This window comes from Arachis duranensis, chromosome 8 (assembly GCF_000817695.3).
Source record: "Arachis duranensis cultivar V14167 chromosome 8, aradu.V14167.gnm2.J7QH, whole genome shotgun sequence".
Lineage (NCBI taxonomy): Eukaryota > Viridiplantae > Streptophyta > Magnoliopsida > Fabales > Fabaceae > Arachis > Arachis duranensis.
Window position 1 is genome coordinate 38,527,597 of NC_029779.3, and position 12,740 is coordinate 38,540,336.

A 12,740-nucleotide genomic window follows, 5' to 3' on the forward strand; every position below is an offset into this window, starting at 1 on the left:
TCAAAAAGCTCAAACGGGCTTCTCTTCTTCCCAACGTGTTTGCCAAACACACCCTTAAACGGATGCTCTCTGCTATGATACAAGAACCAGCTCTTCAAATCCAAAGGATGACAAGAAATATCCAACCTATGCCAGACAAGCTGAGCTTTTGGGCAATCCCGAATACAATGTAAAATCGATTCCTGGCTAGAAAGACATCTTGGACACCTATCCGATTACGACATCCCTCTTCTAAAGCGAAAACTTGCAGTAGGAATAGCCTCCTTAAGACACAACCAAACCAAAAACTTATGCTTTTTCGGAACAAGTTGACGCCAAAGCCAAAGCCAATTATCCCTCTCTTCCCAACCAAACAGCTGCTTACACAACTACAAGTAATCATTGCGTGAGTCATAGACTTTGGCAGCAGACCCACTCTAATATCAACCTACTTCCGAACCTGCTTGCTCATCTGGATTGTAAGAGAGAATATTACTCTTACAAAAATGGTTTGACTTAATCATCTATAATTTTAAGTCTTTTCTTTTTCATTAATTTGAAAGTCGTGTATATCACGGCATGCAAATAATTGGTTTTTATAATTACTTTCTAAATAAAATTAACTTAGTAATATTAAACTCTTAAATCTTTTGAACAAAATTTTCATAATTATGAACCACAAAATTAGTAGATCCGACCCAGAAAGAAAAGACTCCATAATTGATCGGATGCAATAATTAACATCTTAACATAAAATAATTACACAAAAAAATAAAAAGGGAAAAAAACAAAAGAAAAGAAGGAAAGAATAGAGACAACATTAAACAAGTAACAAACACACACAGACACAGTTGTCTCCCTTTCGATCCATTGGAACTTCCAAAGAGCCTTTAATCAGAACTCCATCAACGTTCTTTCTTCCAAAGAAGAAGACGAAGAAGAAGAAGAGCAAACTCCATCAACGTTCTTGGGACTACGCAACACAGCACAAAACCCCTTCGCAAAATTCACCAATAGATCTACTCCTAACACCACAAAGTTCCTTCTTTTCCCTCTTCCATTGCAGAATCTCCTTCATTCACTTCATGGGTCAGTTTCAATCTCCAATTTTTTCAACCCTATCTAATTCCCAACGCATTCGAATGCCACATAGATTCATGGGTCCTTCGAATCTCCAACACCCCATTGTCGATAATTGTTTGAGGGGCGTTGCGCTTTCGCTTTCCCCTTTCGTTTTCGCCACTGCGAAATTTCACTCTCATAGCGCATTGGGCTTTGTTGGGTAGTCAATTTTGCCACCAAACAATTATTTTGCAACCTAAACATAGCTCAAATGCTTTGCTTTTAGTCCAAAGTTTCCCTGCATTGTGATTTTGTTTTCTTATATCATTTATTTTGATTCTTTCGTTATTGGTGTTGTGCAAATATATGAAAAGTGAGTTCATTTTCATTAACTTGTTGCTTACATAGTTACGTACACTCTGTGTAAACTTCAAATTTGGCATTTTTGAAGGCTTTTTCTTTTTCCTTTTCTGGCTGTGTGCATTCCTTTGCATTTGGATTTCATCAGCACGTGCCTCTCAGGTGTCATGTTTGGTGTTTCAGATGTGCGGTTGTAGATAGTTATAAAGCTTGAGGAGATTTGCTGCTGAGAAGCATGGCTGACATAGCAGGTTTACTTGAGGCAGCAGGATCAAGGTTCAGTGCATTGGAGCTTATTGGGCAGGGATCATTTGGTGATGTCTATAAAGGGTATGTGCTCATTGTGTTCAAATCCTCCTTGCTTCTGCATGTTTAATGTTGAGAATTATTTTGTTAAATAAGATTTTTTAATCTGAATACTCATTTGATAGTAAATGGTTCCCCAATGAAATGAATCTGCAATTTGATCTAGTGTGACTGTTGAGTAAAGAGCCTCATTGGATGCGAGCTTAAGATACATGCCATCAAGATAAAAAGGACTTGGTGACTGTTTCTTTTTTATAAACATAAAATGTAACAGAAAAGAGAGCAAATGTATATGATGATTCCTTATTCCTACCAAGTGTTAGTTTGTAATCTTTCTCCGGATTTTGGAAAGTGAAGCCCCAAAGACAAAGTAAAGCATAACGATTGAACTTGTTTACATTTCTTGTGTATTGTCAAAAGTCAGGTGCCATTGGTTGATGCATAGATCATATTGATATGTCAATCTGTGCATTATTAATTGGTAAATTTATTTCTGTTTTATTTTGTTTCATCAGAAGTTAGGTGTCATTTTTTTATGCTTATATCATACTGGTATGGCAGCCTGTGAATTATACTATTAGTAAATTTATTTCTAGTTTTCTAACAAATCATGTCATGAGTTCTTAGAGAGCTTCCTTAGCCGGCAGATATTGGTTGCCAGGCATGCTTGTGCTTGGTACTGCTGCTCTTATTTATTGAGAGTAGTTTATAGTTCTGTTTACTTAACTAATTTAATCTGCACATAACTAGTGAGACCAGTGGGACCAATATTCCTGAGTCATGTTCATTGCAACCCTTTATTCACTGCAAATTAAATGAGTGTGTTCTGCATGGTTGAACTGCTGTTCAATTATCATTTTTGAGGTGATAATTTACCGGCAAATATGGATCACAGTATCTCAAATAACTAGTTTGTGGATATTGTTTATAGAATTCTTACAAGAGGGGGAAAAAGTTTAATACTCCAGTTGAACTTTCAAAAGATTAGTTGTGTTTGTTGTATTTTGCCAATGGGATAATTAACATACAATAAAAAATTATGTAAGACTTGGTCTAAAGAACTAGTCTTTTGTTATGCTTGCATGTTTTGTTAACAAGACCAATGTCATGGACAATGAGTTGTTTTCACTTGGTTTTTACTACTTGTTCCCAGGTTTGACAGAGAGCTTAACAAAGAAGTTGCTATCAAAGTAATTGATTTGGAAGAATCGTAAGTGGTGTCCCCCTTCTATTCTTTTAAATTATTCTTGCTTACTTTGAAGGTGATCATTATGAGTTGAATGGACCCTGGAAGCCTTTTGACTCTGTATAATATGCATTTCACTCTTTTGTTACATTCTTATGAAGTTACATAGCAAATCGAGTGGGTCTCATTGGTATTTAATATTTAACGTTGACATCATTTTTTTGGTGCTGTGTTACACTCAATTCTTATGCTATTGAGCTGTTCTTATTTAGATTTAGTACTTCCTGACTCGTCTTTTGTTTCTTTCTACCTTTTTTGCAGGGAGGATGAAATTGATGATATTCAGAAGGTATAATTTTATATATTACTAAACTTTCCTCCACGTTTGTTGTACCCAATGATTAATTTCATTCTCCATCAATTTAATTCTGCAGGAAATTTCTGTTCTGTCACAATGCCGATCTCCATACATCACTGAGTACTATGGTTCCTATCTCAATCAAACTAAACTCTGGATAATAATGGAATACATGGCTGGCGGCTCTGTCGCTGATCTAGTAGGTTACTCCTCTTCATGTTTCTATATTTTCAGTAAGAAGTTTGTGTTCCTCAGGAATTGGCCTCTATTAGAGAATTTTTCACTGTTTATACTTCAACTGCATCGTGTGTTCATACTTTAACAGTTTAGCTGTGCCATGTATTCTTAAGAAATTTATCAAGACAAGGATAACATTATCACATCTCTGATCCATTTTATAGAAATGAGAAGAAAATTACAGAGAACAAAAGAAAACGAAACACTTCACACCAAGGCGAACAGGATAATGAAATGGTCACTAGATATCTTGAATAATAATCTCGAGACAAAAAAAATGGTTATAAATTTACATACAAACATTCAGAACTTCCTGATCATCAAACACCAATGAAATAATATAACATATAACTGGTTTTGTTGCAAATTTCTGTTAAGGTTACCATATTTTTAATACAACCATCTCTCATTAATAACAACATGGTTACTAGGACTTCGATATTTTTTAATTTGAATGGTCAATTTTTGTGTGCCACAATTTATCACTTCTTATCTGTAATAATACTTCCCAATATATGATGCCTGTTTTTTGTCAAGCAACATGAGTTATGCTGGTTTTGCTTATGTAGCTTCAATCCGGTCCTCCACTGGATGAAACATCCATTGCTTGCATTCTACGTGACTTGCTACATGCAATTGATTACCTACACACTGAAGGAAAAATTCATAGAGACATTAAAGGTATTTGCAACTTCTGCATTTTAATTCTTTTTTACTTTGATTTCACACTTCCATACAAAATCTTGTTGTCATGTTTTTTGTTTTTTGGGTAAAGTATATTTTTGTCCTTAAAGTTTGTTAAAAATTTCAAAAATACCTCTAATTTTTATTGTTTCAATTTTGTCTCAAAAGTTTCCGATTTACATCAAATATACTCCTCGACTAATTTTTTAAAAAATTAGGTCCAATTCAACAACAATTTTACAAGAATAAACCTTCAACACAAGCAAATCAGACATAGTTTTCATGCATTATTGCTATATTGGTCCTAAACTTACGGAAAATTTAGCTGTCAATGGTATATTTGATGCAAATAAAAGACTTTAGGCATAAAATTGAAACAAAATAAAACTTAGAGGTATTTTTGAAATTTTTGACAAACTTCAAGGACAAAAATTATACTTTACTCTTTTTTTTCCATTAGTTTTACAATTTGCATTAACTTCATATCTGACAGCATTTCCATATTAATTTTGCAGCTGCAAACATTTTATTGACCGAGAATGGTGATGTAAAGGTATGTGTTACTCTGAAAGTAGTTATAATTTAATGAAATAGAGTATTAATCACTTGAAAATGTTATAAATAATAATTTGAGATGTGGACATACTTGCATTTGAATTTTCTTTTTTATGTCTCTAGGTTGCAGATTTTGGTGTTTCTGCACAGCTCACGAGGACCATATCAAGGAGAAAGGTAAACATATTTCATTAGGGTGTAATCTTTTATTGTTTTCTTTTGTATGAGTTATTGACATAATCTGTTTTCTCATTACACTTTAATGAAACTGATGTATATTGTTTCATTTTGTTCCTTGAATCATTCGGTTCTTTTAATCGTGCAAATCCATTTGTAGATTCCCAAAGTGGAAGAACTAGATTCCCAACATATTTTTGCTATCTGCTTTTTCTATTGAGGATCTCCGGTCCTCCGTGCTCTTCGTAATATCCTCTTGTTAACAATATTTCTTCTTTTTATTAAAAATAGTGCAACATATTTTTTCTTGATGTAATATTAATTTGGCAAACTGAAAGTAGTACACTCATGTGTATAATGTTGCACTGAATTTTGAATTTTGAATTTTTTTTTAAATATCACTTTTGAGTTCTAAATTAGTACTTTTTTGTTGGAATCGATGTGCTAATTTGCTTTATAACAACAGACATTTGTAGGAACACCTTTCTGGATGGCACCAGAGGTTATTCAGAATTCCGAAGGATATAATGAGAAGGTCATTTAATAGTTATTCTGAATGTCTTTTGTTAAGTTTTCTTTGGTTCCGTCCTTCTGGCTTTATTTTCAATGTGTATTCCCTTTTTTTTCTTTTGTGGACATTTAGAATCATCAGTGTGGTATTCTGTTTATGCAGGCAGATATCTGGTCTATGGGGATCACTGCAATTGAGATGGCAAAAGGGGAGCCTCCACTTGCCGATCTTCATCCCATGAGAGTGCTTTTTATCATACCTCGAGAGAATCCTCCGCAGGTTGTCTTTAGTTAATATCAATATTTTCTATTTTTTGAATATGTTGAATCAATAAATTTTGAATATATTATTTTTCCCGGTACAAAAATAGTTGAAATGTAATGGTCCTTTTGTGCAGTTAGATGAGCATTTTTCTCGTCCCCTGATTATGCATCTTACATGAAACACCCAGCAATACTTCTATTTTTTCTTCAACTCGGTGCCTTTTGTTTTCACAAAATTTGTTTTCTGTCAGTCTCTTCATTATTTTCCCCTTTTAATGGCTCCAATTCCAGAGGCCAAGTGCTAAGGAACTTCTCAAACACCGTCTTATTCGGAATGCTAGGAAGAGTCCAAAGCTTGCAGAAAGAATAAGGTGCAAAAAATCATCCTACTTTTGGATGTTCATGATGGGAAAATCTTGCTATATTGAATTTATATATTTTTATTTGTTTTTCTTGTTTATGGCTATTAATATTGTTTATCTGATAGTCCTTTGAATTATCCCTTCTTATGTTAATATATCATAAGTAAAAGAATGGCTGAATTTTAAAGGTGTCCTTTTGCTGTGCATTTGTGCAAGATAGCATGTTTTCTGTTTCCAGAAAATCGAAAATCTCGTTCCCAGCTTGTGGTTGACACTACCATGCCTTGTGTTATTATGATAGGGAGCGTCCAAAGTACCACATAAAGGATGATCCGGGGGCAGATGATCCGGGGACTGTTAAAAAAGTCCCAAGAGGGATAGGTGAGGCTTCTGATACTATGAAGGTGTCTAGAGATGTTAGAGCTGAAGAAACTAGTAGAACCAGGTATGTTATGATCGTTTGTATTGTCTCTTCTCTTACATTCTGAACTTTTAATTGATGGTTCCAATGTTGCAGTGGTCAGGGTCAAACTGTAAAAAGTGCTGGATGGGACTTCAACATTGGTGGGTCACAAGGCACTGTTCGTAGCGGTACTGTTCGTAGTGTAGCACGACCACCTGTTTCACAAAATCAGGTTACCCAAAGAAAAGCTCCGGAGAGTGGCTATCAAGGGGGAACTGTCAGTAGAAGTGCACTAAACGAGTCAGTTGAAAGTTCACTCGGAAAGGATCTTAGAGTTACATATCATGATGAGGATCCGGATGATCATCTTGAAGATGTAAATGATTCGTACTATGTGACTGTTTCTAATGAAGTAGTTAATAAATCAAATAACAGAGAGTAGTTATATGTTCTTAAGGGGAATCTTTAGGTGATTTTGGTTGTTTGTTGGATATATATTAATGTTAATCGTCTCTATCCATGCTATGTCACATTACACATGTTGCTGGCAAAAACAACTAACCTGTCTGTGTTGGTAATTCAACTTGTGAAGATGATATTTCTGGAGAACTTAGTGGAACTTCATTTCAAACTTGAACATGTTTTGATCTTTTGCAGTCTTCAATGTGCAGGATGAAGGGAATGGATCAGGAACTGTCGTAATTCGATCTCCAAAAGCATCAAGGCCATCAGTAGTTCGTGGCCAAAGCTCCCAGGTATGGTTCAAGCTCAGTTATTTTGATGAGAAATATTAGTTCCTATTGCTGTTCTGTTCAGTCGCTTAATTTTATTGTTATATAGTCTAGCAGCAGCTATGCTTCTCTTGAAGATGCTTCTACCAGTGGAACTGTTGTCTTGCGTAACCAGAATGATGATTCTGATTCTTCACAAACACCTAGGTCCCGCAAGGGACTTAACGACAGAAATTCTATTACTTCACTGGAAGATAGTGCTGCAAATCTTGCTGAGGTGTGAATTTGTTTGTGGTGCCGGTTGTGAATTTCAATCATACTTTGCCTTTGCATTTCTATTTAATCAGAAACTTCTTCTGGGTAGAAATAAAGGAATCTCCCGAGCTAATTAATTAATTCAGGGAAAGATGAGCATTTTTTGTTAATAATACATTTTTATTTTAGTGTTGATGTATAAACAGCATTTTCTTGACCGTTTGTTATAGGCAAAGGCTGCTATCCTAAGGAAAGCAAATGCTAAAGAGAGAAAATTCAACAATATACAAGAAAGCAAGAGAGACCAAATGGCAGGCAGTTCTGATTCTTCAAGGTACATGCATAGCAATAATGCTGGTAATTTCTGTTGCTGAATAAGGGTGTGGTTGTAAATTCTCAAGGAACTTCTTTCTTTGTTCAGATCACATCATGAATACCATGATCCTCAAAAGGGCATGTCAAGATCACAATATGCCAGTGATGATGAAGAGAGTGCTAAAGTTATGTCATCCTCTGTGCCATTATCAGTTTTGCTCGCTCCTTCACTAAAAGAGGTGAATCCATGCATAGATCTTATCGTTACTATTGTTACGATATTGTTGATAGCCAAATTTGCGATGTCAAATAGAACATCTTACACTGCTTGGTCAATTAGATTTATTTATTTTTTTCAATTATAGTAGTATTGATTTTCGGAAGGTAGACATATACAAGGTGGTTAAAAGAGATCTACGTGTAAACAATCTCACTGTAGACATGATATATGATAGATCACGTCGCCTGATCTATGTAGCTAACCCCAGTGGGATAAGGCTTTATTGTTGTTTTGTTGTTTTTAAAAAAAAAAATTGAAAAAGAAAGCAAGACTAAATAAAATATGACTGATTTTAAAGAAACTTCTTCAGTGTTGGGTTTTTCTTTTGCTTCATTTTGGTATACTTTGACAAATTCAAAGCTAGAATAGATTTTTCAAATTTGTGGTAACTTTTAATTATAGTAGCATGTTTATGTTCACTGTGGAGGCCATTGATGTTTGTTTGATGCAGACCATTGCTAATGATCCAGAAGGGGCAATTGTGCGAGCGGTTATCAGTTCTCTCGTAAACATGGAGGGCACAAGGCCAAGATCCTGCGATGTTCTTGTCAGAAAGTTGCTTCAGCGGTTGGCAAGGTTCGCCTTCTTTTGTCCTTTATCAACATTCATCATGCAAACCGATAAAGCGAAGTAAAGGAATCTAATTGTCTTATCATATACATGCAGTTCAAAGGAAGATTCATTGAAGGACCTGCAGGAACTAGCAGGCCAACTATTCAGCAAGACCAAGGGAGCCGGAGACACACGAAACACCGAAGCCGATAGCCGGAGGAAACAACAGAACAAGGACATCCATCAAAATAGCAATTTGAGCCCACTAGCCAGATTTCTTCTCTCAAGGTGAATAAACTTCATTCTTGAAAAGATAGAACTGAATTTGTTGGTTGGAACTGGTGACTTGTTAATGAGACAAAGAGCACAGCTATATTCACTCTATATGACATGAAATATTTGGTATTTTTGTGTCTCAGATGGCAGGGTCAAAGCTCACGTGATCTAAACCAATCTTAAGGAGAGTTATATTACAAATTATATTGTGTTTCAACTCGCTGTTTATGCATTTATTCTAATTAAAATGTACATATATCATTGTAACAAATTGTTTTTTCCCCCCTTTTCTATTTATTATTATTATTGTTATAGAAAAAGTTTTGTCTTCTAGTCATAATTACTTCAAAGCTGTATAATTGGAGGGTTTTCTTAGGTACATCCAAATTGTAACTGACTAATATGTCTATTGCATTTTGGGATAATAATCCAATACCTTTTATTCTTTTTCATTATTTTTCTGTAGTTTCCATAAGGGGTTTGCGTGATTAGGCTGTTAAGATTATTGAATGAATCATATTTTTGCAGCAACTAAAGATGATTCTGGTCAGTGTAACTAAAAAAGAAAATCCACAAAGGTTGCTACAAGAGAAGGTTATTTTTTAGTGCAAAGGTGGTTAATATATTTTTGAGTTATGTTCCCAATCTGTGAATATAGAAAAGTGAGATGAGACAAATTCATATTTAGATAACTCTGTTGTTGTAGCTTTTTAGGAAAATAAATGTTATGCACATAACCGATTGCCATAGAAGCATGCTTAAAACTCGAAAAGTGTTTGTGGTAACACTGCACTCAGAATCTTTTCTTCAACAAGATGAAACATGAAAGAGTTGAATGCATTTATTTGCAGCATATAAATTTTGTTCAGAGAGGAAACTTGTGCAGCTTCACTTCCAAACTTGTTCACAGATACTTAGAACACCAACACCAAATACAAATACAACAAACCACCTCTTGGCAAATTCTATGCAACAAGAAGCACTTCTGAGGAACATGACAGATAAATAAGGAGAAAGCAGTTCCACCAAGCCTTTAATTTCACACAAGTTTGAAGCTTCACTCAATGTATGGAACTGGTATTCTCTTTGTGTCTGGGCCTGCTACCATATCATTCCATAGCAAATCAGAGAGTGCCATTGTTAATTCCCCAACTTGTCCTGATAAAGATAAAAACTTGAATAAGTGAAAAAGGAAAAAGTGGATTGTTCTAACACTGAACATTCCATTGGTTGTTACTTGTCACACATAATGAGAAGAAAACCTACAACTTTTGCCTAAAACATTTGGGGTGTTGCAATTCATCCCTGAATTAGAAAACACATACAATTTAATTCCTGAATTGATTGATGTTATGACAAAGATAGTATCCAAATTTAAAGGCTTCATATCATGTTGATACAAGAACATATTGATGCAACATAAATAGACTATTAAAAGTTAAGTACTGTTTTCGTTTCTTTTTTCTCATTCCTGCAAAGCCCTCCATTCATCCTTTATCACTCATAACGTAACAAAAGGAAACACTCAACAGCATGGTTGCTTGAAGGCCTAACATCAATGCAAGTTCAATAGCAGAGAATCTGTGTTAGGACTTCAAATAACCATATTGTTGGGTGTTTTCTTTTGTTACATTGTGAGTGATGAAGGATGGATGGATAAAGGATTTTGCGGGAATGAGAAAAAGAAAAAGAAACGAAGGGGTAATTTTGTCTTTTAAAAAATGTTTGGGACCAGAAAGATGATTTTAAAACTAAAATTAATGTTAGGAACAATTTTGAACACCGAAAAACTTTATGGGCAATTTTAATTTTCAGCCAAAATCATAAAAATAAAAATAGTACTTAACCCTTACTATTACTAACTTACCTTTGCCAATGGGTTGATCATCCCACATGATGATGGGCAACAGAGGAAGTGTGCTTCCCACATACATCATTTCAGCAGCACCTTTAGCTTCCTCCAAAGTCACATTCTTGGTTGTTACCCCTTTCAGAATCCCTTGCTCCACCAACTGCGGAGCGAGTTCTAGAAGCCTCTTAGCGGTGCAACCATGTAAAATATTATCAAACAATGGCATGAGTAGTTCCTTTTCTTGAGTTATAAAAGCAACATTCACATTTGGACCTTCGGCTATATAACCTGCCTCATCAACCCAAATGGAAGCAAATGCTCCTTTCTCTTCAGCTTCCATTACTGAAAGGACATTGGGAAGATAGTTCACATTCTTCATTGTGGCAAACAGAGGTGGTTTCATTGCCACTGTAGAAGTGATCACTTTAACTCCTTCTTTGCACTGGGAAAAATCGTCGTCAATGACAACTGCATAGAATGCAGGTGTTGGACACCCTGATGATGAGAGCAAGAAATTACCAGGGCCTGCACTTAGCCAGTATCTTAGAGTCCCCTTCTTGCATTTTGAGACTGCACTTAGCTGTATAAGAATGCTGCGAAGCGTTGACCGAGGAAAAGGCAAGGATATCTTTGCTTTGGCGGCCGATCTGAGGATGCGGTCGAGGTGTACATCCAACTCATAGAGGTATCTGGGAAGGACAAGCAATGTGAACACCAAGATCAAAGAAAAAAACAAGTGTTTGGTATCAAATGTGTTACATATCTTGATACTGAGTTGAATTTGCAGTAAAAACAAGAAATTAGCATTACCCATCTAAAATAATGGCTGTATCAAACACACCATGGCCTCTATGTACCATGTGATCATCGATCGGGATTACCATCATAGCTGGATCAAGTATGATCCCTCCATATATGCTAGAATACATAGCCGGGTATGGTTTTTTCTCCACTGTGCTCCATCTTTGATGAAGCTTTTCAAGCAACTGATATTGCAACATAAGATGAAAATTGCAAAGAGTTCAGTGTACATAGCAAAACTTAATTCAATCAATATGATGAATTGCATTCCAGTAGTGCAAATTCAGTCCCTGGTCTCAATTCTCAGCAACATAATAAGTTAACATTTCATTCAGACATATACACATACACATGGTGTGAACAATGCATTGATTTTGTAGACTGAAGTTGGTTAGAGAAACCAAGATGATAAGGATGAGTTGAGGTTCAAAATTCTCACCTCAGATGATGAATTGAACACATGAACTGTAAGATCACTGTGATCTCCAAGCTCTGGTGTACCCCAAAGAAAAAAAAAAGAAATATGCAAATTAAAAATTTAACAGTTAACATGTTCATGCAACCAAGTCTTAAAATATATCTGAATATGATTGATAAGATAGTAAAGTGAAAGAACTTGAAATTCACCTGAGGGGCTATGGGAGAGGGTAGTGGACTCCATGGACAAAGTACAGAGCCTATTATCACAACTAATGCAGGTGAAAGAAGAGAACCAAATTAGGAAAACACTTACACTACTAACTTTGTTATTTGTAGAGTTATAGGGAGAACTTTTTCATGTCAATATCACACAACCTTTTTAAATTAAATTTTTTTAATTTTAAATTTTAAATCTTAAATCCTTACTTTAAATATTAAATTTTCTAAAAACTAGTTAAAAATAATTACAAATTATTTTCTATACTATTTAATACAAAATTCTGCATACCTTATTTTTTGTTTATTTATTTTAGAACGTTATTTGTACAAAATGAAAAAGTTGTTAGTTTGAAATAATTTAAAGAGGTGTTTGTGTTTTCTCTTTACTTTTTAGTATTTAGAAATTAAAAGTGTTTTTAAAAATATTTATAAAGATATTTTTAAAGTTAATTGTTTTTTTTTCAAAATTTAATATAATTTTATATTTTAATAACTATTCAAATTTATTTTTAGGGCAAATCGCAGTATTAAGCCAGTTCGGATGAGATATTACATGATTCAACCAAACCGAAAAATGAGACATGGATCAACCAAAA

General features: G+C 34.7%; 2 protein-coding genes across 2 annotated transcripts; one reads left to right on the top strand and one right to left on the bottom strand.

Moving 5' to 3' along the window:
- The first annotated feature begins 775 nt into the window (after positions 1-775).
- On the top strand, positions 776-9,304 carry LOC107462575 (uncharacterized). Its single transcript, XM_052253389.1, has 21 exons — positions 776-1,068; positions 1,585-1,731; positions 2,861-2,917; positions 3,215-3,242; positions 3,328-3,450; positions 4,058-4,169; positions 4,688-4,725; positions 4,851-4,904; positions 5,371-5,439; positions 5,578-5,694; positions 5,813-5,844; positions 5,972-6,049; positions 6,342-6,485; positions 6,558-6,819; positions 7,115-7,198; positions 7,284-7,451; positions 7,660-7,763; positions 7,851-7,983; positions 8,476-8,600; positions 8,691-8,864; positions 8,996-9,304. Exons 2-21 carry the CDS (start codon positions 1,637-1,639, stop codon positions 9,033-9,035), a joined length of 2,037 nt encoding a protein of 678 aa, XP_052109349.1. The 5' UTR covers positions 776-1,068; positions 1,585-1,636; the 3' UTR covers positions 9,036-9,304.
- A 364-nt stretch (positions 9,305-9,668) lies between these two features.
- LOC107462621 (D-amino-acid transaminase, chloroplastic) lies at positions 9,669-12,256 on the bottom strand. Its single transcript, XM_016081242.3, has 5 exons — positions 12,133-12,256; positions 11,945-11,997; positions 11,515-11,690; positions 10,720-11,393; positions 9,669-10,010 (listed from the first exon to the last, which is right to left on the bottom strand). Exons 1-5 carry the CDS (start codon positions 12,164-12,166, stop codon positions 9,910-9,912), a joined length of 1,038 nt encoding a protein of 345 aa, XP_015936728.1. The 5' UTR covers positions 12,167-12,256; the 3' UTR covers positions 9,669-9,909.
- Between the last annotated feature and the right edge of the window lie 484 nt (positions 12,257-12,740).

What these genes read in the sequence shown, in the direction of transcription:
- LOC107462575 (XM_052253389.1), top strand. Translation starts at nt 1,637, where the DNA reads ATGGCTGACATAGCAGGTTTACTTGAGGCAGCAGGATCAAGGTTCAGT. An exon ending in AATTCATAGAGACATTAAAG is followed by an intron (nt 4,170 to 4,687) that starts GTATTTGCAACT and finishes TTAATTTTGCAG; the next exon opens with CTGCAAACATTTTATTGACC. An exon ending in GGCAGTTCTGATTCTTCAAG is followed by an intron (nt 7,764 to 7,850) that starts GTACATGCATAG and finishes TTCTTTGTTCAG; the next exon opens with ATCACATCATGAATACCATG.
- LOC107462621 (XM_016081242.3), bottom strand. Translation starts at nt 12,166, where the DNA reads ATGGAGTCCACTACCCTCTCCCATAGCCCCTCAG. An exon ending in CCTCTCCCATAGCCCCTCAG is followed by an intron (nt 11,998 to 12,132) that starts GTGAATTTCAAG and finishes GGGGTACACCAG; the next exon opens with AGCTTGGAGATCACAGTGAT. An exon ending in TGTTCAATTCATCATCTGAG is followed by an intron (nt 11,691 to 11,944) that starts GTGAGAATTTTG and finishes TTGCAATATCAG; the next exon opens with TTGCTTGAAAAGCTTCATCA.